Raw genomic sequence first — 25,320 nt, 5'->3', positions numbered from 1 at the left:
CGAGAATCAAAAACTCTGAGGGGGCTAGTGTAGGAGGGTCCTTATGCTTTCATGAGTTTCAGTTCCATGAGCCCTACCATATTCTCACCGTTAGGATCACAGAAAAATCCCCTCCTGTTTCCAGAAGGGTAAGGGGAAAAGTAACCATTTTTGAAATATGCCCCAAATCTCTATTCTCCTTAAAAAAAAATCTTACACTCAAGGGAAACTATTTTACTATCTGAGGAGTCTTCAGGAAAACCCGAAGACAACAGGCAAGACAAAAACTAGGACAGTAGAGGAAATTTTAGTCTCTGACAACACAGCTATAACAAGAAGTAAACATAGCCTAATGTCTAGCCAGATAAACTTAAAGCTCACATTAAAGGTCTATCTACCTCAGTCTTTTAACCAAATACATCATGTCCAGCTTTCAACGAAAAGAATTACAAAGCATGCTAAAAGGCAAAAAATATAGTCTGAAGAAACAAACCAAACATCAGAACCAGATTCAGATATGGCAGAGATTCTGGAAGGATCAGACTGGGGATTTTTAAATAACAATGATGAATATGCTAAAGGTTCTTACAGTGGTAACAGAGAAGGAATAGTGGAGAGCCAGGACTTTGGCCATCACTTGACAGTAATGAGACTACCCCTCCACCAGTGGCAGTGGAAATCACAAGGGGAGTCAGAAATGCCACGCCCACTGTCTTAGTCTGTTAAGGCTGCTTAACAAAACAGCACAGACTGGATAGCTTATGAACAACATAAATTTGTTTCTCACAGTTCTCAAGGCTGCAAGTCCAAGATCAGGGTGCTGGCAAGGTCAAATGAGGGTCCTCTTCTGGATCTCAGACTTCTCACCGTGTCCTCACAAGGCAGAAGGGGCAAGGGAGCTCTCTGGGGTCTCTTTACTAAGGGCATTAATCTCATGAGTCTCTGCCCTCATGGCCTAATCAACTCCCAAAGGCTCCACCTCCTAAAACAACTGCATCAGGCATAAGGATTTCAGCATATGAATTTGGGGGCGGGGGGACACAAACATTCAGACCATACTGTCAAACAGCAAAGAGCCCTCCCCGACACCCTATGTGTCAGCGGAGGCTGAGTGAGAAACCTGGACTTCCAGTTCTCCCCAGACATAACAGGGTGGCACCCCTCTTCCTCTGAGTTAACAGTGTCAAAAAGGCCAGTTAAAATAGAATGTTTAAGTGAGATTCAGAGTTGCATAACATAATACTCAAAATTTCCTGGTTTCAGTAAAAAAGAAAAAATCACTTGTCATTTTAAGAAGCAGGAAGAGGGAATTTCCTGGTGGTCCAGTGGTTAGGACTTGGTGCTCTCACTGCCAGGGGCCCGGGTTCGATCCCCGGTCGGGGAACTAAGATCCCGCAAGCCGCACAGCGTGGCAAATAAATCAACAAATAAGCAGGAAGATGTCAGACTGAATGAAAAGAGACAATAAATATATATCAACACTGATGACTGACAGAAATTAGAATTATCTGACAAAGATTTTAAAACAGTCAACATATGAATCACTGAATGATCACTTACAAACATGTCTGAAACTAATGAAAAATTAGAAAGCCTCAGCAAAGGAATATATACACAAAAACCTATAAGTCAAAATGGGATCTTACAACTGGCACCACAGAAATACAAAGGATCATAATAGATTACTATGAACAACTATATGCCAGTAAAATGGATGACCAAGAAAAAAATGGAAAAATTCCTAAATGTGCACTCTCCAAACAGTGAACCAGGAAGAAATAGAAAATACAAACAGATGAAATGCCAGTAATGAAACTGAATCAGTAATTTTAAAACTCCCAACAAACGAAAGTCCAGGACCAGATGGCTTCACAGGTAAATTCTACCAAACACTTAGAGAAGAGTTAACACCTATCCTTCCAAAACTATTCCAAAAAATTGCAGAGGATGGAACACTTCTGAACTCATTCTATGAGACCAGCATTGCCCTGATACCAAAACCAGACAAAGATATCACACCAAAAAAGAAAATGACAGGCCAATATCACTGATGACTTAGATGCAAAAATCCTCAATAAACTATAAGCAAACCGAATTCAACAATATGATAAACAATGATCAAAAGGGATCATACACCAGGATCAAGTGGGATTTATCCCAGGGATGCAAGGATGGTTCAATATCCATAAATTAATCAATGATACACCCCATTAACAAACTGAAGAATAAAATCCATATGATCATCTCTACAGATGCAGAAAAAGCTTCTGAAAAAATTCAACATTCATTCATGATAAAAACTCTCAACAAAGTGGGTATATGGTTATAGAGGGAACATACCTCAACATAAGAAAAGCCATATACAACAAGCCCACAGCTAGCAACATATTCAACAGTTAAAAGCTGAAACCACTTCCTCTAATAACAGGAACAAGACAAGGATGCCCACTCTCACCACTTTTATTCACTAAAGTTTATTCAACATAGTTTTGGAAGTCCTAGCCACAGCAGTTAGAGAAGAAAAAAATAAAAGGAATCCAAATTGGAAAGGAAGAAGTAAAACTGTCACTGTTTGCAGATGACATGATACTATACATAGTAAATCCTAAAGATGCTAGCAGAAAAATACTAGAGCTCTTCAATGAATTTGGTAAAATTGCAAGATACTAAATTAATACACAGAAAGCTGTTGCATTTCTATACACTAACAACAAGCTATCAGAAAGGGAAATTAAGGAAATAATCCCATTCACAATCACATCAAAAAGGATAAAATACCTAGGAATAAATCTAAGGAGGTAAAATACTGAACTCAGAAAATTATAAGAAATTGAAGATGACACAAACAGATGTTCTTGGATTGGAAGAATTAATAGTGTTGAGATTTCCCTGGTGGCGCAGTGGTTAAGAATCCACCTGCCAATGCAGGGGACACAGGTTCGATCCCTGGACCAGGAAGATCCCACATGCCGTGGAGCAACTAAGCCCATTCGCCACAACTACTGAGCCTGCACTCTAGAGCCCACGAGCCACAACTACTGAGCCTGAGTGCTACAACTACTGAAGCCTGCGCACCTAGAGTCCATGCTTCACAACAAAGAGAAGCCACTGCAATGAGAAGCCTGCACAGTGCAATGAAGAATAGCCCCCGCTCACCGCAACTAGAGAAAAAGCCCATGCACAGCAATGAAGACCCAATGCAGCCCAAAATAAAAAATAAATAAAATAAATTTTTTTAAAAATTAATATTGTTAAAATGATCATAGTACCGAAGGCCATCTACAGATTCAATGCAATACCTATCAAAATACCAATGGCATTTTTCACAGAACTAGAACAAATAATTCTAAAATGTGTATGGAAACATAAAAGACCCTGAATCATCAAAACAATCTTGAGAAAGAACAACAAAGCTGGAGGTATCATTGTCCCTGATTCCAAACATATTATAAAGCTACAGCAATCAAAACAATATGGTACTGGCACAAAAACAGACACATAGATCAGTGGAACCGAATAGAAAGCCCAGGAATGAACCCACACTTATATGGGCAATTAATCTATAATAAAGGAGGCAAGAATATACAATGAGGAAAAGACAGCCTCTTCAATAAACAGTGTTGGGAAAACTGGACAGCTACCTGCAAAAGAATCAAACTGGACTACTCTCTCTCACCATGCACAAAAATAAATTCAGGGACTTCCCTGGTGATACAGTGGTTAAGAATCTGCCTGCCAATGCATGGGACACGGGTTCAATCCCTGCTCCAGGAAGATCCCACATGCCATGGAGCAACAAAGCCTGTGCACCACAACTACTGAGCCTGTGCTCTAGAGCCTGCAACCCACAACTACTAAGCCCGCTTGCCACAACTACTGAAACCCGTACGCCTACAGCCCGTGCTCCACAATAAGAGAAGCCACCTCAATGAGAAATGAGAAGCCCATGAAAGCCCACATGCAGCAATGAAGACTCAACACAGCTAAAAATAAATAAATTAATTAATTTTAAAAAAAATTCAAAATGGACTAAAGACTTAAACTTAAGACCTGAAGGCACAAAACTTAATAGAAAAAAACAGGCAGGGGACTTCCCTGGTGGTGCAGTGGCTAAGACTCTGTGCTCCCAATGCATGGGGCCTGGGTTCAATCCCTGGTCAGGGAACTAGATCCCAAATGCATGCCACAACTAAGAGTTCCCATGCCACAACTAAGAAGTCTGCATGCCACAACTAAGAAGCCCACATGCCACAACTAAGAGTCCACATGCCACAACTAAAGATCCCACATGCCGCAACGAAGATCCCACGTACCACAACTAAGACCTGGTGCAGCCAAAATAAATAAAATAAATAATTTTTTAAAAAGAAGAAGAAAACATAGGCAGTATGCTCTTTGACATTGGTCTTTGCAATATTTTTTTGGATATGTCTCCTCAGGTGAGGGAAACAAAAGGAAAAATAAACAAATGGGACTACATCAAACTAAAAAGATTTTGCACAGTGAAGAAAACTATCAACAAAACGAAAAGGCTACCCACTGAACACGAGAAAATATTTGCAAATGATATATCCAACAGGTGGTGAATACCCAAAATATACAAAGAACTTATAGAACTGAACATCAAAAAAACCAAAAAAAACCTGATTAAAAAATTGGCAGAGAATCTAAACAGACATTTTTCCAAAGAAGACATACAGATGGCCAACAGGCACATGAAAAGATGCTCACCATCACTAATCATCAGGGAAATGCCAATCAAAACCATGATGAGATATCACCTCACACCTGTAAAAATGGCTATTATCCAAAAGACAACAAATAACAAGTGTTGACAAGGATGTGGAGAAAAGGGAACTCTTATGCATTGTTGGTGGGAATGTAAATTGGTGCAGCCACAATGGAAAACAGTAAGAAGCTTCGTCAAAAAACTTTAACTAGAAGTACCATATGACCCAGCAATTCCACTCGTGGGTATATATACAAAGAAAACAAAAATACTAATTCAAAAAGGTATATGCACCCTATGTTCACTGAAGCATTATTTACAATAACCAAGATGTGAAAGCAACGTAAATAGATGAATGGATAAAGAAAATGTGAGATACAGATATCTATTGATAGGTCGATAGATAGATAGATAGATAATGGACTATTACTCAGCCATCGAAAAGAATGAAATATTGCCATGTGTGACAACATGGATGGACCTATAGGGTATTATGCTAATTGAAATAAGTTAGAGAAAGACAAATACTGTATCGTTTCCCTTATATGTGGAATCTAAAAAAAACAAAACAAATGAACAAACATAAAACAGAAACAGAGTTATAGATAAAGAGAACAAACAGGTGGTTGCCAGAGGGGAGGGGGAGGAGAGAGAAGAAAGAAATAGGTAAGGGAGATTAAGAGGTATAAACTTCCAGTTACAAAGTAAAGGATTCAAGGGGATGAAATGTATCTTGTGAGGAATACAGTCAATAACTGTAATATTTTTACATGGTGATGTATAGTAACTTGAATTATCATGGTAATCACTTTGATATGCATAGAAATATATCAAATCACTATGTTGTGTAACAGGAACATAGTATTGTAGGTTAATTATACTTCAAAAACAAACTCATAAAAAAGAGATGAGATTTGTGGTTACCAGAGTTGGGGGGCGGGGGGAAGGGAGAATAGGATGAAGGCCAAAATGTACAAACTTCCAGTTATAAGATAAATAAGTACTAATAAATGATGTACAACATAATAAAGATAATGAACACAGCTGTATGTTATACACCGAAGTTAAGAGAGTAAATCCTAAGAGTTCTCATCATAAATAATGTTTTTTTTTTATTTCTTTAATTTTGTATCTGTGAGATGATGGATAGTAATTATTCTGGAAATCATTTCATGATGTATGTAAGTCAAATCATTATGCTGTACACCTTAGACTTACGCAGTGCTGTAAGTCAATTATATCTAGAAAAAAAAAAGACTGGAGCACTCAGCACAGTAAAGATGTCATTTCTCTCCAAATAAGACATACAGGTTTAACACAATTCCTATAAAAATCTCATCAAGATTTTTTGTAGGTATATACAAGATTATTCTAAAATTTATATGGAAAGACAAAGAAACTGGAAATAGCTAAAACAACTTCCAAAAAGAAAAATAAGAATAAAGTGGGAGGAATCAGTCTACCTGATTTCAGGACTTATTCTATAGCTACACTAAGACCGTGTGGTATTGATGTAGGTAACAGACAAATGTTACAGAATAAACAACCTAGAAATAGATCCACACGATATGCCCAAGTGATTTCTGACAATGTGCAAAAGCATCTTAACGGAGGAAAGATAGCCTTTTCAACAAACGCAACTGGACAACCACATGCTACAACAAACAAAAAGGATCAAACTTCAACCTCAAACCCATACATTATATAAGAATGAAAACCCATACATTATATAAGAATGACTCAAAATGGATCAAGGATGTTAAAAACAGGAGAAAAATCTTCAGATCTTAGGGTAAATAAAGAGTTCTTAGATTTGACACCAAAAGCATGATCTAAAGAAAAAACTGACAAATTGGACTTCATCAAAATTAATATCTTTTACTCCATGAAAGACCCTGTTTAAGGGTATAAGAAGGGAAGTTAGAGTGGGAAAGAATGTTTAGTAATCACACATTCAACAAAGGACTCGTATCTAGATAGTATAAGGAGCATTTAAAACTTAACAGTAAAAATACAAACAGTTAAATTAGAAAATGGGCAAAAGACATGAAGAGCCATTTCACTGAAGAGGATATACTGATGGCTAATAAACATATGAATAGGTTTTCAACATCACTAACCACTAGGGAAATGTAAATTAAAACCACAATGAGATATTACTACACACCTATCATAATTGCTAAAATAAAAATAGTGACAACACCAAATGCCAGTGAGGTTGTGGAGAAATTAGATCAGTCATACATTGCCACTGGGAATGTAAAATGGTCCTACCAGTCTCGTAAACAGGTTGGCAGTTTCTTAAACCCTAAACATGCAACTACTATATGACCCAACAACTGCACTCATGGACATTTACCCCAGAGAAATGAAGACTAACAGTGATATTATGATTAATCATAAGAAATATATATTTTGGCCTTAATCCATGGTTCCTGGCACATAGCTCCAAAACTCTTTTAATTTCCTAATTAATACAGAGCAAAGGAAGTACCTTTTGTTGATAATTTTTGGTCTTTTGTTCTCAGTCCTGAAATGGCTCCAGAGGATAAGAGGTGAAAGTAGTCTTTTGTTATTCACAACAAGCCTCTTTCAACCACACCTAAGTTTATGTTAATGAGGTGATTTTTGGAAAGGCCCTAGAGAACCAAAGGATAGGGGCTGGTTGCCAGGAGGAACCAACCACTTGATTAGAAGGCTGAAACTTTTAGTCCCACCCTCCCCACCCTACCCCAGTCCCCAACCTCAGGGGTTCTGGGAAGGGAAGCGGAACTGGAGGTTTAGTCAGTCACCAAGGGCCAGTGATTTGATCAATCGTGTCTATGTAATGAAGCCTCCATAAAAATCTCTAAAGAATGGCATTTGGAAGCTTCCAGGTTGGTGAACACAGGGAGGTGCTAGGAGAGTGACACACCTGGAGAGGACATGAAAGCTCCACACCCCTTGCCCCACGTCTTGCCCTATGCATCTCTTCTATCTGGCTGTTCCTGAGTTGTATCCTTTCATAATAAACTAGTAATCTAGTAAGTAAACTGTTTTGTGAGCTGTTCTAGCAAATTACTGAACCCAAGAAGGACACCTTGGGAACCTCTGATTTACAGCCAATCAGTCAGAAACATAGGTGACAACCTGGACTTGCGAGTGGCATCTGAAGTCGGAGCAGTCCTGTGGGACCTGACACGAACTCCAGGTAGATGGTGTCAGAACTCAGTTAAATTGTAGAATACCCAGTTTGTGTCCCCTGGAGAGTTGCTTGGCAGGGGGAAAAAAGCCCACATATCGGTTCAGAAGTGTTCTAAGTAGAGTGTTCAGAGAGAAAAACCGTGAGCAGTTTCTTCTTACACTTACTTTCACACAAAAACCTGTGAATCGATGTATGTAGCAGTTTTATTCAGAGCCAAAAACTGGAAACCACTCAGAAAACAAACTGTGGTACATCCATACCATGTAATACTTGTGAGTAATAAAAAGGAACAAACTACTGATACATTAAACAACTTGAATGAATCTTCAGATAATTAAGAGAAAAGTGCCAAACCCAAAATGTTCTATGTTATTTCATTTATGTAACATTCTTAAAGTGACAAAATTATATAAATAGAAAACAGATTAGTGATTGCCAGGAGTTAAGAAGTGGATGTAGCTATAAAAGGGAAATAGGAAGGATCCTTGCAGTGATGGAATTGTCTGTATCTTCACTGTATCAATGTCAATATCCTGTGGTCTGCTGTACTCATCTTGTCACATGTTACCACTGGGGAAAACTGGAAAAAGGGTACATAGGGTCTGTCTGTATATTTTTCTTAAAATTGTATACAATCTACAAGTATCTCAAAATAAAAAAGTTTAAAAAAACCTACTCCCTAAGCATAAACAGATGAAAATAAAGTTAGCAAAGAATTAAAAGCAAAAAAACTACTTTCCCTTTCCTGCTTCAATGTCTACTTTTTAACTATGGATAAGTGTGCTAACTACCTGATGGACATTTTACTCTCCTGTAATCGTTAAATATTTCATATATAAGAGTAAATATTAGAATAGAAAACATACTGTGATTATAAATAATATAATCTCTTTACCAATGTTCCCTGGAAACGTCCTGGCTTCTTATACCATGCTTTGTTGCCTTCCTCTTCACAGACACATAGATGATCCATAAGTCCATTACTATATAAAAAACATTTTCCTAACAAAGAAGATTCTAATAGTCAATGATTATTTCACAAAACTGTATTATTTTTACATATGAACAAAATGAAAGTACGATGAGCAGGCTACACAAAGACATAAAACTTTGTCTTCACCTTTTAGGATGAAACAAACAATTTGATTTGTTTAATGACATAGCACTGGGCTCTAAACTCACAGTGGTGAAAAGCAATTGAGTAAATTAGTGGGTTATGTTTTCAGGACTGCAGTCAGCAAATGCACATGGAAATAAATTCTTTTCGGTTATCTGAGGGAGTGGAGAGAGAAGACAGAGGAGAAAACCTGTTTTGAAAAGACAGCATGGGTGTACATCTTCTCTATTTGACCAGAAGAAACCCTGTGGTATGTAAGGGCAATTCAGACAAAAATATATTATGAAATCTAATGTATATCTGAAAGTTGCTAAGAGAGTAGATCTTAAAAGATCTCATTACATGGAAAAAAATTTATTAACTATGTGAGGTTATGAAAGTTGACTAAATTTATTGTGGTAATCATTTTTCATTATATACATACATGAAATCATTACAGTGTACACCTAAAACTAATACAATGTTATACATCAATTGAAAAAATAGACTATGAAAAAATGTTTTTCTCAACCAATGTAAATAATGCTGTGCTTTGTCCTTTTCTCTGTATTTATACTGCTCAGTCTAGACATTTGTCAGCTCCCTCTTAACTGACTACAACTTTCTCTAATAACGATCCTTCCCATTATTGGATTCATTCTTGCTGCCAAAACTGTCTTCTCTATTCGACCATATATAATTCTGTCAATTTCATAATACATTAGTCTAACTTTAATGTACAGGAAACTACTTTACTTTTCAGTCTCTTCCTACAATCCATCTGTCCTTTCATCCACCTGAAACAATGCCTGATGTTCACTGTCTCACTGTTATGCATTCAACAGAGTGGCATTTATGTCTGTGAGAAAGCTAGCTTTCTCACAGTCTGTTTTCTGCTATTTAAACATGTTTGAAACAGCATTATCTTTATAAAACTACAAAATATTGATCAAGGAATTGCTATTTTTGCCCATCTAATAAAAACATATAACTACTCTTCTCAAAGTCCACATAAGCTATAATGTCCAGCCATTAACCAAGCTGCCGGGTAAAATAATGACTTTCCTATCACTATTCAAGCAACAATTAGATGACTGTTGGATGAATACTGTAGGATGAGCACAGCTCTTGGACTAAAGTAGGAAGCTAGATTCTAAGATGCCTTACAAGTTTAATTCTGTTCTTACTTGTGAGGCATATACTCAAATATAAAATTGTCCTCTGCTTTAATTAGTAGGTTCATGAAAGTGTTATATGTTTTATATATACACATACACACAGGCAGTTGACCCTTGAACAACACAAGTTTGAACTGTGAAGGTCTACTTATGCAGATTTTTTTCAATAGTAAATAGTACAGTACTACACAATCTGTAGTTGGTTGAATCCAAGGATGAGGAACTGCAAAAACAGAGGAACTGTGGACACTGAGGGCCAACTATAAATTACAGGCAGACAACTACATGGACAGTGGGCAGTGTTAACCCCCTCATTGTTCAAGGGTCAACTGTATTTGTTTTCTGCCTAGACCTCATCATGTACAACTAAGAAATGAGAAAATGTTTCTGCATGAGGATAAAGGCATCAATTTTTAAAAACTAACAAGAGAATATTATTCGAACAAAAATGAATACAGCAACATTTAAAAATCTAACATAATGTTTTCAGGATAAGCACAACACATACCTTTGGGGAATGGGTTGTTCTGGGCTTGGAGTCGAATTTTAACAACATCAAAGGGTGTCACTATGAAGACACAAAAATCTCAGTTAACAAGTGATACCTATAAATTGTATAGACATTTGTCCAAAGAACACAAAATATACCGAATGATACCTTTCCTCATGACTACATAATGGGTAAGATTATTTATCTTAAAGTGGTTTTGAGTGTTAACATTCTAATTTTTTGCCCTTGAATTTTGTTTAAAGAGTACCAATGAGAAAATGTAATTACTTCTCTCACAAGTACTCAACTCTCATTTATAATATTTCTACAACTATAATTCCATTAGCATTAAAACTAAAATACTACTATTTATAAGGAAATATGTTATCTAAGGTAAAGAATGAAAGTTCCAAAAGTCCATTTAAATATTTGAGAATAACTCTATATTACAAGTAATCAGTAATCAAACAATGTAAGTCTTCCTATTCTGTTAAATTCACCTATATCAAACAAAAACTATAGATAATGCAAATTTGAGTAAGCTAGTCATAAATCATCCTTACTACCACATTGTGTAACTCCATTTGGGAACAGTGCAGCAAAGGAGAATGGTTTTAATTTGCAGGCTGTATTTCCTCGTCTGAGAATGAGGAAGTCACATTAGAAGATCTCTAAAGCCTTCACAACCCTAGCATTCTGACCTAAAGACACTACATTCTAAAGCAATTTGCTTACATTTTTTCTAATCATCTGCTATCTTATTTAAATAAACTAGCCAAGTTAAAGTCATTAAAATGCTAAACTGTCACCTAACTATGTCCTTTGGCTGTGTCTACAAGAAATTCATTAAAAAAGACAGAAAGGGCTTCCCTGGTGGCGCAGTGGTTGAGAGTCCGCCTGCCGATGCAGGGGACGCGGGTTCGTGCCCCGGTCCGGGAAGATCCCACATGCCGCGGAGCAGCTGGGCCCATGAGCCATGGCCGCTGAGCCTGCGTGTCCGGAGCCTGTGCTCCGCAACGGGAGAGGCCACAACAGTGAGAGGCCCGTGTACCGCAAAAAAAAATTAAAAAATTTCACCCTAAGAATGGCAAAGCAAGGACTAAAATTCTAGTCTCTTGATTCTCTGTCCAGGGTTCTTTTCATGTTATCATGATGAAGCATGAATGATAATATTATCATTATTTCACAGATAGTAAAACTCAAATGGAATCAATGATTCATTCAGTTACATAATCTACATATTATTTTACCCATCAGTGATGTCAGTATAGCTCCAGTACAAGAGGCAAGCATTTGTTGAAGAGGAGTCACTTTGATAATTGGTGGTCCCTCTGCTTCAGGATCCATATTTTTAACTAATAGAAGAAAAATCTGTTAAAGAAAAACAAGATGTAAAATAAAAGTGTAATAGAAAATGCCCTTAAAATCAACAGCTAAAAGTTAAATAAACTATAAAAACAATAACTAGTATTACTATCAAAGCACATGTTGTTGGACTTCCCTGGTGGTGCAGTGGTTAAGAATCTGCCTGCCAATGCAGGGGGCACGGGTTCGAGCCCTGGTCCAGGAAGATCCCAAATGCCGCGGAGCAACTAAGCCTGTGTGCCACAACTACTAAGCCTGTGCTCTAGAGCCCGTGAGCCACAACTAATGACCCCATGTGCCACAACTACTGAAGCCTGCACGCCTAGAGCCCGTGCTCTGCAACAAGAGAAGCCACCGCAATGAGAAGCCCGCGCACCACAACGAAGAGTAGCTCCAGCTCACCACAACTAGAGAAAGCCCGCGCGCAGCAACGAAGACCCAATGCAGCCAAAACTAACTAACTAAATTAATTAATTTTTTTTAAAAAAAGCACGTTGTTGACCACTATCAGAAGTAAACATGTAAGTTCTATACCCCAAGGCACTAAACAATCATCATTAATAGAACATGTTCTCTATTTTCCAAAAATGGTAATGTACTTCAGCTAAGCTATGTGAGCAGCATCACATGTGAAAGACAATTAATAGAGCATTAAGAAAATGGACTCTGGCCATGTAAAAGAATGAAAGCAGCTGACCAACAAGGCTCAAAATCTGAATTTAGCCTCAAAAGAACTACTCAGGTACTCGAATCTAGTACAGAATTATCAGCAAATATAGCACTATTTTTATTGCATATCAAACACTGCTGCAAAGGTACAAAATAAAATCAAAAACATAACCTTCGTAAGAAGCATTATCTTAGAAAACTTTAATGAGAAAAGCAACATATACTCTTTTGAAAAACTCAGTTAGGGCTTCCCTGGTGGCGCAGTGGTTGAGAGTCCGCCTGCCGATGTAGGGGACGCAGGTTCGTGCCCCGGTCCGGGAAGATCTCACATGCCGCGGAGCGGCTGGGCCCGTGAGCCATGGCCGCTGAGCCTGTGCGTCCGGAGCCTGTGCTCCGCAACGGAAGAGGCCACAACGGTGAGAGGCCCGCGTACCGCCAAAAAAACAACAACAACAACAAAAACTCAGTTAACACAAAAGAATATAAAAATCACTTATAAACTTATTTTTAAAAAATAACCACCCGGGGCTTCCCTAGTGGCACAGTGGTTAAGAATCCACCTGCCAATGGAGGGGACACCGGTGCAAGCCCTGGTCCGGGAAGATCCCACATGCCACGGAGCAACTAAGCCTGTGCGCCATAACTACTGAGCCTGCGCTCTACAGCCCGCGTGCCACAACTACTGAAGCCCGTGTGCCTAGAGCCCGTGCTCTGCAACAAGAGAAGCCACTGCAATGAGAAGCTCACGCACTGCAATGAAGAGTAGCCCCCGCTCACTGCAACTAGTGAAAGCCCACGAGCAGCAACGAAGACCCAACGCAGCCAAAATTAATTAATTTAAAAAATAAAAAATAACCACTCATGGCCAAAAAAATAAAACATATTTAAAAAAAGAAAAGGCAATTCCCTAGAAGGCCAGTGGTTCAGACTCCGTGCTTCCACTGCTGAGGGCCCAGGTTCGATCCCTGGTCCAGGAACTAAGATCCCGCAAGTCGCACCGTGCAGCCAAAAAAATAAAATAAAACAAATGAAAAAGTAACCACTGGCAACATAGAGTATCATCTTTCCAAATGTCTATGTGCATAAAAACACATATACGTATATGTATAATACATGTATACACACATGAAGATTACATCTAACTAATCAATTACATACAAACATTCGTATTATCTGTGTATATGTATTCCTGTATCTGTGTACATGCACCTTTTTTGAAAGACAAAATAGACTAATACTACTCATATTGTTTAGTAGCCAGCTTTGACACTTAAAAATATATTACAGGGCTTCCCTGGTGGTGCAGTGGTTAAGAATCTGCCTGCCAATGCAGGGCATACAGGTTCGAGCCCTGGTCCGGGAAGATCCTGCATGCCGCGGAGCAACTAAGCCCGTGTGCCACAACTACTGAGCCTGCGCTCTAGAGCCTGCGTGCCACAACTACTGAAGCCTGTGCGCCTAGAGCCCGTGCTCTGCAACAAGAGAAGCCACCGCCATGAGAAGCCCGCGCACCACAATGAAGAGTAGCTCCCGCTCGCTGCAACCAGAGAAAGCCCGTGCACAGCAACGAAGACCCAATGCAGCCAAAAAACATAAATAAATTTATATTAAAATATATATATAACAAACATGCCAATAAATAGATTTACATTATCATTTTTTATGCTTACATGGTTTTTAATTATATTTATTTAGTCATCCTCATATTCTTATTTAGGCTACTGCCGATTTATCATTAATTCATTAATTTCATAAACTCTCATATAAATATCCTTATACATACATCTTATTGTAGTGTTCCTACAATTACTATAGAAAAAAAAGTAAGATTGCTGGGCTAAGCTAAAAACTTGAGAGGGCTTCCCTGGTGGCGCAGTGGTTGCGCGTCCGCCTGCCGATGCAGGGGAACCGGGTTCGCGCCCTGGTCTGGGAGGATCCCACATGCCGCGGAGCGGCTGGGCCCGTGAGCCATGGCCGCCTACCTGCGCGTCCGGAGCCTGTGCTCCGCAACGGGAGAGGCCACAACGGTGAGAGGCCCGCGTACCGCAAAAAAAAAAAAAAAACTTGAGACATATTGCCAAAATGCTTTCCAGAAAGATTGGACCAACTTATACTTCCACATTGGCAATAAGTGAGTTCCTATTAGCCCATAAATTCACCAAATGCCCTCTCATATTACATAGCATTTATTTTTTCTAAACCATTTGGAAGTAGATTGCCATACATCACACCCCTGTCATCCTAAATACCTCAGAATATTCCTATATAAGCAAGGTACAATTATCAAATTGAGGAAACAACGTTGCTAGTATTCTACAGTTCATTTTCCAATTTTGTCAATTATCCCAATAATGACCTTTATAAAAATGAATGGTAGTTGTATTGCTTTTTTTTTTTAATTTTTATTTTTAAAAAATTTCTTTATTTTATTTTATTTTTGGCTGCGTTGGGTCTTTGTTGCTGTGCACGGGCTTTCTCTGGTTGGGGCGAGCGGGGGGCTACTCTTAGTTGCAGTGCACAGGCTTCTCACTGCAGTGACTTCTCTGTTATGGAGCATGGACCCTAGGCACGCGGGCTTCAGTAGTTGTGGCACACGGGCTCAGTAGCTGTGGCTCGCGGGCTCTAGAGGGCAGGCTCAGTAGTTGTGGCGCATGGGCTTAGTTGCTCCGTGGCATGTGGGATCTTCCCGGACCAGGGCTCGAACCCGCGTCCCCTGAATTGGCAGGCGGACTCTTAACCACTGTGCCAACAAGGAAGCCCTGTATTGTTTCTTTAGACTTTTATTATTTACCTACCTGGTTTAAGTCTTTTCCTCAACTCTGTGTTCCAATATTTTGTTTGTAACATCAGTAGCTGAAAATCTGTAGTGAAAAAAGAAAGTAACTGTCTTATCTTTTCACACAGGAAAGGGATAACAAGCCTAAAGGAAAGGAGTATATAAAAACTCTAAAACACAAATCAACAAATATTTATTAACTATTATTTTTTAAACATTTCTATTAAGTGCTTTGAGGATTATGAAGAGCACGCCACAAATGTTATCATTAGAGTTATGAAAGTATTTTCACAAAAATATCTTCATATTTTCCCAGTAAATATACTCTGCTTTAAAAACAATTCTAAATCTGAACATACGGACCCATCTTAGTATCAACAGAAGTTGAACAACCAGATTTTGTGACACTTACAGGAAATTCAGAGACTAAAGTTAACATGGTAAAGCTTGCCACAAAATATAGGAGAAGGTGTAATACTCTGGTCTAACTAAGACAGCACTACTGTCTTAGTTTCTTCAACAGGTGAAAGTAGGGTGGGAAAAAAGGTGGCAGGGGAGGTATAACCGTTCTAGAATAAAGGAATCCAACCAAATGCATCCTGGTTTGAAAAAACAAACTTTAAAAAGCCAGTCTGAAAGTAACTAAAGAAATCTGAACATGGGCTGGATATCAGATAATATTTTTAAATTACTGTTGATGTTGTTAGTGAGATGTTATTACGGTTACGTAGAAAGTATCTTTTTTTAAAGAGGTTCATACTGACGTATTAAGGGCTGAAATGTTATGATAGCTGTAATTTATAATAGTTCAGAAAAAATATATTATAATGTTAATGATCTGTTAAATCTAGGTGTTAAGTATTTCACTCTTCTTAATTTTTCTGTATATGGGAAAATTCGCACAATAATTTTTTTTTTAATTCCTGAAATGTATGTAGAACCTTCAAATCTAAGCACCTACTTCTAACATTTATTTGAACACAGGTCTTTTAAGTGGAAAAATAACACACATATGCTACAATTCAGGTATATGCCTCCTCCAGAAAGGTAAAAAGACCTACAGTGCTTTATTTTGGCACCATCCTAGCAAAGTTGGCAACCTGAATATTCTCACCTTAAATTAAGGCCAGAAAAATTGACGTATTTCTAGCAATTATTTAGGATGTAAGGGGAAAAATCCAAAAATTAGATGTAACTTTTTAGAACCAAAAATTAAGGTTATTGAACTTTTATTTCTTAACATATATATATTTCAGAAAAATGTCATATCAACAATCTCTGAAGATCATAACATGAATCTACTTATGAGATCTGAAAAATTCGTCTCCTTTTCAAAATATGATGGGTCAAATGGATAACATACCCAAAGATTCAGTAGAATTTGAAGAAAAAGTGGCAAGTTATATATATATATAATCTTAGTGGAATGTCTAGAACTCAAAATGTATTCTCCAGTGCTTTAAATTCCCTCCAGTCCAGGGGGACTTCCCTGGTGGTCCAGTGGTTAAGAATCCATCTTGCAATGCAGAGGACACTAGCTCGATCCCTGGCTGGGGGACTAAGATACCACAGCTACTGAGCCCGCGCACTGCAGCTACAGAGCCCACGCACCACAACTAGAGAGAAGCCTGCACGCCACAATGAAAGATCCTGCATACCACAACTAGGACCCGATGCAGCCAAAAAATAAATAAATATTAAATAAATAAATTCCCTCCAGTCCAATCAACCTACTTATCTTTTTTCTTTGTATCCACTCTTCTATGTGGCAGGTACCATCCCTTTTTAAGGGAGCACACGGACTAGTGAGAAAGATGACTTTAACATTAATATCTCCTTTAACTTTGTGAGCCATAAACAAATGTTCTACAAGAATAGCTTCCTTGCTCAACTATACAAAATTCCTATACAGCTATACAAAATTCCTCTTTTCTATACTTTTTCTGCATTCTGTACTCTACTTAAGTTAATATTAATGATTTGCTATACCTGGCCAAGTGGACTTCAAATATAAATGGCAAACATTCTTAACATGAATAATCAATGAGCCCCTGTTGGGGGAAGAAAGCTACCTGACGACAAAATCTACTCAATCAAGCGATGAATGGAGATGCTTTAGTAAAAGGATTAGAGCAATATCCAAGTCAGAAAACAGTAAATCAATATATACTTAGTATCATCAGAACTTTAAATTTTTTCCATCAAATGTGTGTTAAATGCTATCTTATTATAGTTTTATGTTCCCTGATCATTAACGATGCTGAACATCTCTTCATATTATTACCAGTATGTATTGCCTCTTCTGTACTATGTCCATTCATATCTTTTGCCCATTTTTCTCCTGGGGCATTTACTTCTTTTTATTGGTTTGAGGAATTTTTTATTCTTAGTACAAATTATTTGCAGGCTGTGTGAACTGTCTCTTCTCAGAGTCTATGATTTACCTTTCCACTTTCTTTAAAGTATCTTTTGATAAAGTTCGTAATTATTTTTTGTGGTTAAAAAAAAAACACAACATGAAGTCTACCTTCTTAACAAAACTTTAAGTGTACAGTACAGCACTGTTAACTATATGCACATTGTTTTACAGAAGATCTCTAGAACTTTTTCATTTTGCATGACTGAGACTCTATACCCATTAAATAGCAACTCCTTATTTCCCCCTTCTTTTCAGCCGCTGGCAACCACCACTCTATGTTCTTCTGCTAAGAGTTTGACTACTTTAGATACCTCTTATGATTAGAATCATGCAGTATTGCTCCTTCTGTGACTGGCTTATTTCGTCCAGCATAATGCCCTCAAAGTTCATCCATGTTGTAGCATATGACAGGATTTCCTTCTTTTATAAGAAGTATATAATACTCTATTGTATGTATGTTACCACCTTTTCATTATCCATTCATCCACTGATGAACATTTACATTGTTTCCATTTCTTGAATTATGCATATTGCTACAATGAACATGGGAATACAAATATCTCTTTGAGATCCTGATTTCAATTCTTTTGGATAAGTATCCAAAAGAGGGATTGCTAGATCATATAGTTGTTCTATTTTAAATTTTTTGAGGAATCTCCACACTGTTTTCCATAGTACACCATTTTACATTCTTACCAACAATGCACAACGTTCTGATTTCTCTACCTCCTCACTAGCACTTGTTATTTTGTTTTGTTTTTTAATAATGGCTATCATAACAAGTGAAGTGATAACCCTTTGATTTTGATTGCATTTGCTTGATGATTAGTAATGCTCAGTGTCTTTTCATATTCTTGTTGGCCATTTGTACATCTTCTTTGGGGAAATGTCTATTAAGGTCTTTTATCCATTTTAAAATCAGATTATTTGTTTCTTTGTTGTTGTGTTGTAGGTGCTCCTTATATATTTAGGATACTAATCCCTTATTTGATATATTGTTTGTATATATTTTTCTCCCATCCCATAGACTGTCTTTGCACTCTATTATTTATTTCCTTTGGTGTACAGAAGCTTTTCAGTTTGATACAGTCCCACCTGTCTTTTGTTTTTATTGCTGTGCTTTTGGTGTCACATCCAATAAATCACTGCCAAGATAAATGCTATGAGCTATTCCCCTCTTTTCTTCTAGGATTTTTTAAAACTGCGGGTCTTATATTTAAGTCTTTAATCCATTTTGAGTTGATTTTGTATATGGTATAAGGGTCAAAATTCTTTTTTTTTTTTTTATTTTTATGTTTTTGTGGTATGCAGGCCTCCCTCTGCTGTGGCCTCTCCCATTGCGGAGCACAGGCTCCGGAAGCGCAGGCTCAGCGGCCATGGCTCACGGGCCCAGCCGCTCCGTGGCATGTGGGATCCTCCCAGACCGGGGCGCGAACCCGGTTCCCCTGCATTGGCAGGCGGACGCGCAACCACTGCGCCACCAGGGAAGCCCTCAAAATTCTTAATGTAGCCAAATTTATTGGCCTTTTCCTTTATTTTTTTGAAAATAAATTTATTTATATATTTATTTGTTTGTTTATTTATTGGCTGTGTTGGGTCTTCGCTGCTGTGCACAGGCCTTCTCTAGTTGTGGCGAGCAGGGGCTGCTCTTCACTGCGGTGCACGGGCTTCTCACTGTGGTGGCTTCTCTTGTTGTGGAGCACGGGATCCAAGCGCACGGGCTTCAGTAGTTGTGGCACGCGGGCTCTGAAGTGCAGGCTCAGTAGTTGTGGTGCATGGGCTTAGCTGCTCCATGGCATGTGGGATCTTCCTGGACTATGGCTTGAACCCGTGTCCCCTGCACTGGCAGGCAGATTCTTAACCACTGCGCCACCAGGGAAGTCCCGGCCTTTTCCTTTATGGATAGCACTTCTTTTGTGTTTTCTTTAAACAATCTTGCCCTACCCAAAAGTCCAAAAGATATTCACCTATATTTTCTCCCTAAAAGTTTTAAACTTTTGCTATTGACAAATATTAAGTCCTGGGCTTCCCTGGTGGCGCAGTGGTTGCGCGTCCGCCTGCCAATGCAGGGGAACCGGGTTCGCGTCCCGGTCTGGGAGGATCCCACATGCCGCGGAGCGGCTGGGCCCGTGAGCCATGGCCGCTGAGCCTGCGCGTCCGGAGCCTGTGCTCTGCAACGGGAGAGGCCACAAGAGAGGAAGGCCCGCATACCACCAAAAAAAAAAAAAAAAAAAAAAAAAAAAATTAAGTCCTTAATCCATGCAGAAAAGTATTTTAATAGCATGTGAAATAGTGATCTAATTTCATCTTTTTCCATGTTAAAATAGATAACTACTTTATCCAGCTCCAAGTATTAAATAATCCCTCCTTTCTCCTTTCAACTGACATACTACTTGGTCATAACTAAGTTCCATTCCTGTGTGGAACTGTTTCTAGTCTCTCTATTCTATTGGTCAACTTATCCATCCTTAAACCATAACACACTGTATAATTATTGTGTCCTAATAAGTCCTCATATTTGGTAGGGCAAGTCTACCCTCCCTGTTCTTCTTCAGAAGTGTCATGATTATTCTTGGCCCTATGGTCCTTCATGTAAGTTTAAAAATCATCTTACCATTTTCCTTGAAAAACCTCTTTGGGATTTTGATTTGAATTGAATTGAATCTACAGATAAAACTGGAGAGAATTATATCCACGAACAGTCTACTCCTTCATTTATTCAGGTCTTCCTTAATGTTGTTCTGAAAAAATTAATTTGTCCTATAGTGATACTGCATATTTGTGGCAAATCTAACTCTAGATACTTGATAATCTCTAATACTAACAGTGTCTTCCTTTTAATTACATGTTCTCCTTGTTGTTAGCACATGTAACTAATTTTGTATATTCGACATGTATCCAGCCAACCTTGCTAAAAGAAATCCTCTATTATCTCTAATTATTGACTTATAGACTCTTGAGTTTTTCATGTTGTCTGCAAAAGCATATATTGTAAGTTTATACTGTTTGCAAACAATGACATTGATTTCTGCCTTTCCCAATCATTTTGCTACCATTTTAATTTTCTTACTGCACAGACTAGGATCTCCAATAGAGTATTTGAGAAAGAGTGGTGAAAATGAGTATCATTGTTCCATTCCTGAATTTAAAAAGAATTCTTCTAAGATTCCCCATTAGGATGATGTTTGCTCTAGACTTTTTATTTATCTATTCATTTTTAAACAAATACTCTTCATCACATTAATGAATTTTCTTTCCAATCCTAATTTATTATACTTTCTCTCCTTGATACTTAGTTCCTTTCTACTACTAAGTAGTATGCCACTGTATGGATATACTACAATTTCTTTATCCATTCACCGGTTGATGGAAATTTGGGTTGTTTCAAGTTGGGGGCTAGTACAAATAAAGGAGCTATGAATATCCACATCTAAGTCTTGAGCAAATAAGTAGAAATAAAATGGCTGGATCAAATGGCAAATGCATGTTTAAGTTCTTAAGAAATTGCCAAAGTATTTTCCAAAGCAGTTGTATCATTTCATATTCTCACCAGTAAGTTCTGGTTACTCCACATCCTTAACTTGGTATGGTGATTTTTAAAAATTGTACCCATTTGAATAGCTGAGTAGTAATATCTCAATGTGGTAGTACTTTGCATTTTCCCAAGGAATAATGATGTTTTACATCTTTTCACAGGGTTATTTGTAATATCTTCTTTACCCAGTTTTTTCCCTTTGTTCCTTGTGCCACTTCTAAAGAACAGGACAGAGAGATAAAATGTTACTTTTAAGATTATGTTATAAACGACTGTGACATTCATCCTAGTTGACTCTGCTCTCTCTCTAGCTTGCTCTGATAGAAGCTGTTATGGTGTGAACTGCCTGACGGAGAGGCCCACTTGGGCACCAAGGGCAGCCTCTGGCCAACAGCCAGCATGGAACTAGGGCCCCTCCAGTCCAACAAGTCATAGGAAACTGAATCTTGCTAACAACCACATTTGTGAGACTGGAAGCAAATCCCTCCCTAGTTGAGCCTTGAGATGAATATAACCTCAGCTAGCATCTTCACTGCACCCCTGTGAAAGACCAAGTTTTACCCAGTTGAGCCACATCCAGATTCCTGACACACAGAAACTGTGAGATAGTAAATAATTGTTGCTTTAAAGCACTATATTTTGGAGTAATTTGTTACACAGCAACAGATAGGTAATATAGCATCTATTGGGATGATTGTATGGCTTTTCCTTTTAAGCTGATTATATGGCAGTTTACATTGCTTGACTTTTTAATGTTTAAACTTCTTTGCATTCCTAGGATAAACACCACTTGATTATGTTTTATCCTTTTTGTATAGCATTAGTTTTGACTTGTTAAATTTTTGCTAAGAATTTTAGTATTATGTTCATGAGGGATACTGGTGCATAATTTTATTAATTAATTTATTTTTATTTTGGGCTGTTTTGGGTCTTTGTTGCTGCGTGCGGGCTTTCTCTAGTTGCGGCGAGCAGGGGCTACTCTTCGTTGTGGTGCAGGGGCTTCTCATTGTGGTTGTTTCTCTTGTTGCGGAGCACGGGCTGTAGGTGCACGGGCTTCAGTAGTTGTGGCACGCAGGCTCAGTAGTTGTGGCTCGCAAGCTATAGAGCGCAGGCTCAGCAGTTGTGGCACACGTGCTTAGTGGCTCTGCAGCATGTGGGATCCTCCTGGACCAGGGCTCAAACCCATGTCCCCTGCATTGGCAGGTGGATTCTTAACCACCGCGGCACCAGGGAAGTCCACTGGTGCATAATTTTCTTTTCTTGTATTGTTTTTGTCTTATTTTTATTAACATTTGACAGAATTGAGCCAGGGGTTTTCTTTAGGAGATATAAGGATATTTGGGTTATTTCTTTCTTCTTGTGTAAGTGTTGGCAGTTTGTGTATTTCAAGGAACTTGTCCATTTAAGTTGTTAAACATATGAGCATAAGGTTTTTCATAATATTGCTTTATTGTCCATTTAATGGCTATAGGCTCTGTAGTTATGTTGCCTCTCTTTCTTTATATTAGTTAATTTGCATCTCCTCTTTCTTTCCTGATCAATCTGGCAAGACAGTTATAAATTTTATTGACCTCAGAAAACCAAATTTTGATCTCATTTCCTCCATTGTTTTTGTTTTCTATACCACTGCTTTCTCACATCATCTTTATTTCTTTACTTTTTACCGTGGGTTTGTGGACATTATTGATTTAATATCTTCCTTCTTTTTAAGATAGGCTTTGTAGGGCTAAAAATTCCCTTTCAAGCACTGTTTATATTGCATCTCACAAATCTGGATATATTGTGTTGTCATTTTTATTCTGTTCAAAATATTTCTAACTTTCTGGTGTTTCTTATACCACACTTATTGGGTTTTGGTATCAAGGCTATGCTAATCTCATAAAATTAGGTGGAGAATATTTTCTTTTAGAAGAGTCTGTATGGTTGGGATTATTTGATCCTTAAATATTTGACAGACTATAACTGTGAATTATAATTGTATCTGTGAATTTCATTTTCAAAATATGCATAATTTTATTATTTGTTAAACAGATACTCAGAAAAATTCATGCATTTTTTGGTGATGAAAAGGTTATGATTATTTTGTACATAAACAATCACCAACCTTACCACAAAAATATAATAACACATACTAAACCAAAGAAGAAGAGAAATCCTCATTGAGTTTTATAATTTTTGGTCATTTGAGTCACTACAATGTAAACTAACCACTGTAACATAAGAGATACAATATTATTCACCTTATACATGGGTTTCTCATAGCCACAAGTATTTGATTCCACAAATCACTGAAAAGTTTAAACGCATAAATAACACTCCATTTGGTAGTAGCTACTTCCATAGGGAATTTTGGACAGGCTATCTAACATTCATTCTTTAAAACACCCTCAAGTACGAAACTACTCTTGCTACTGGGAGAAAGAGACACACACAAAACCAATTTACCACGATAGGCTTCAATCTGGGCCACGAGAAAAGTCTCAATGAATTTAACAGATTTTAAATCATATAAAGTATGTTCTGTGACAACAACGGAATTAAACTAGAAAACAAAAACAGAAAGGTATCCAGAAATCCCTAAATACTGGAAAGCTGAATAGCACACCACTAAATATCTCATGGGTCAAAGTAGAAATCAAAAAGCATTCTTACACATAATAATGAAGTGTTGAGGGGACTTCCCTGGTGGTCCAGTGGTTAAGAATCCACCTTCCAATGCAGGGGACGTGGGTTTGATCCCCAGTCAGGGAAGTAAGATCCCACATACCACGAGGCAACTAAGCCTGTGTGCTCTGGAGCCTGTGCACCACAACCAGAGAGCCTGCGCTCCGCAACTACTGAGTCCACGCCCTCTGGAGCCCAGGCACCACAACTAGGGAGAAGCCCGCACGCTGCAACGAAGACCCCATGCGCCGCAATGAAAGATCCCACATGCTGCAGCGAAGATCCCGCATGCCACAACTAAGACTCAATGCAGCCAAAAAAATAAATAAATGAATATTAAAAAAAATAATTAAGTGTTGAAGGTCTCCTTTTGACATCAAGCACATGATAAAAAAATACATTACCACTATACCTATTTAATATTTTATTAAAGTTTTTCTAGCCATCTAGGTCAAGCAAAAAGTATATATAAAGTTTAGAAAGAGAAAAAAAAATCAATATTTGCAGATGACATAATTGTGAACACAGAAAATTTAAGTCTATCATTGAATTATTAAAACTAATAAGTTAGCAATGTTGCTAGCTATAAAGATCAATATGCTAAGTTAAATACATTTCTATATACCTGTAACACATAGAAAATTAAATTTAAAATAAACAGCATGTACAGGAGCATGGAAGAATTTCATGTACTCTGGCAATAAGTCTCACAACATATTCTCAAGACATCTGTAAAAAAAATATATAAAATTTAACCAATTTAAAAGTATTTATAATTCAAAAAGGTACATGCACCCCCTATGTTCATAGCAGCACTATTCACAATAGCCAAAACATGCAAACAACCTAAATGTCCATCAACAGATGAATGCATAAAGAAGATGTGGTACATATATACAATAGAATGCTACTCAGCCATAAAAAGAGAACGAAATAACGCCATTTGCAGCAACATGGATGCAACCAGAGATGATCGTATTAAGTGAAGTACGTCAGAAAGAGAAAGACTAATATCATGTATCACTTACATGTGGAATCTAGAATATGGCACAGGGACTTCCCTGGTGGTCCAGTGGTTAAGACTTCACCTTCCAATGCAGGGGCTGTGGGTTCGATCCCTGGTCAGGGATCTAAGATCCCACATGCCTTGCGGCCAAAAAAAAACAAAACATAAAAACAGAAGCAGGCTTCCCTGGTGGCGCAGTGGTTGAGAGTCCGCCTGCCGATGCAGGGGAC

The 25,320-nt window shown here is 38.0% G+C and overlaps 1 protein-coding gene and 1 non-coding gene across 4 annotated transcripts in view; one reads left to right on the top strand and one right to left on the bottom strand.

Moving 5' to 3' along the window:
- Positions 1 to 25,320, bottom strand: part of SLC25A40 (solute carrier family 25 member 40) — a 58,436-nt gene that overhangs the window by 19,907 nt on the left and 13,209 nt on the right. The window contains exons 1-4 of one of the 3 annotated variants that reach the window (XM_028490117.2): positions 15,486 to 15,551; positions 11,907 to 12,027; positions 10,675 to 10,734; positions 8,788 to 8,894 (exon numbers count right to left, since the gene is read on the bottom strand). In XM_028490117.2, coding sequence (XP_028345918.1) covers positions 8,788 to 8,894; positions 10,675 to 10,734; positions 11,907 to 12,003 — 264 coding nt within the window. In that variant the 5' untranslated portion in view covers positions 12,004 to 12,027; positions 15,486 to 15,551. Of the gene's footprint in view, positions 1 to 8,787; positions 8,895 to 10,674; positions 10,735 to 11,906; positions 12,028 to 15,485; positions 15,552 to 25,320 lie in introns of those variants that run through there. The other 2 variants (XM_028490118.2, XM_028490119.2) reach the window with 2 other exon arrangements.
- TRNAE-CUC (transfer RNA glutamic acid (anticodon CUC)) lies at positions 1,291 to 1,363 on the top strand. The gene has a single exon. It is a non-coding gene; the product is annotated as a tRNA-Glu (tRNA).

Source organism: Physeter macrocephalus, chromosome 5 (assembly GCF_002837175.3).
Source record: "Physeter macrocephalus isolate SW-GA chromosome 5, ASM283717v5, whole genome shotgun sequence".
NCBI classification, from domain to species: Eukaryota; Metazoa; Chordata; class Mammalia; order Artiodactyla; family Physeteridae; genus Physeter; species Physeter macrocephalus.
This window is presented reverse-complemented; position numbering and strand designations above follow the sequence as displayed.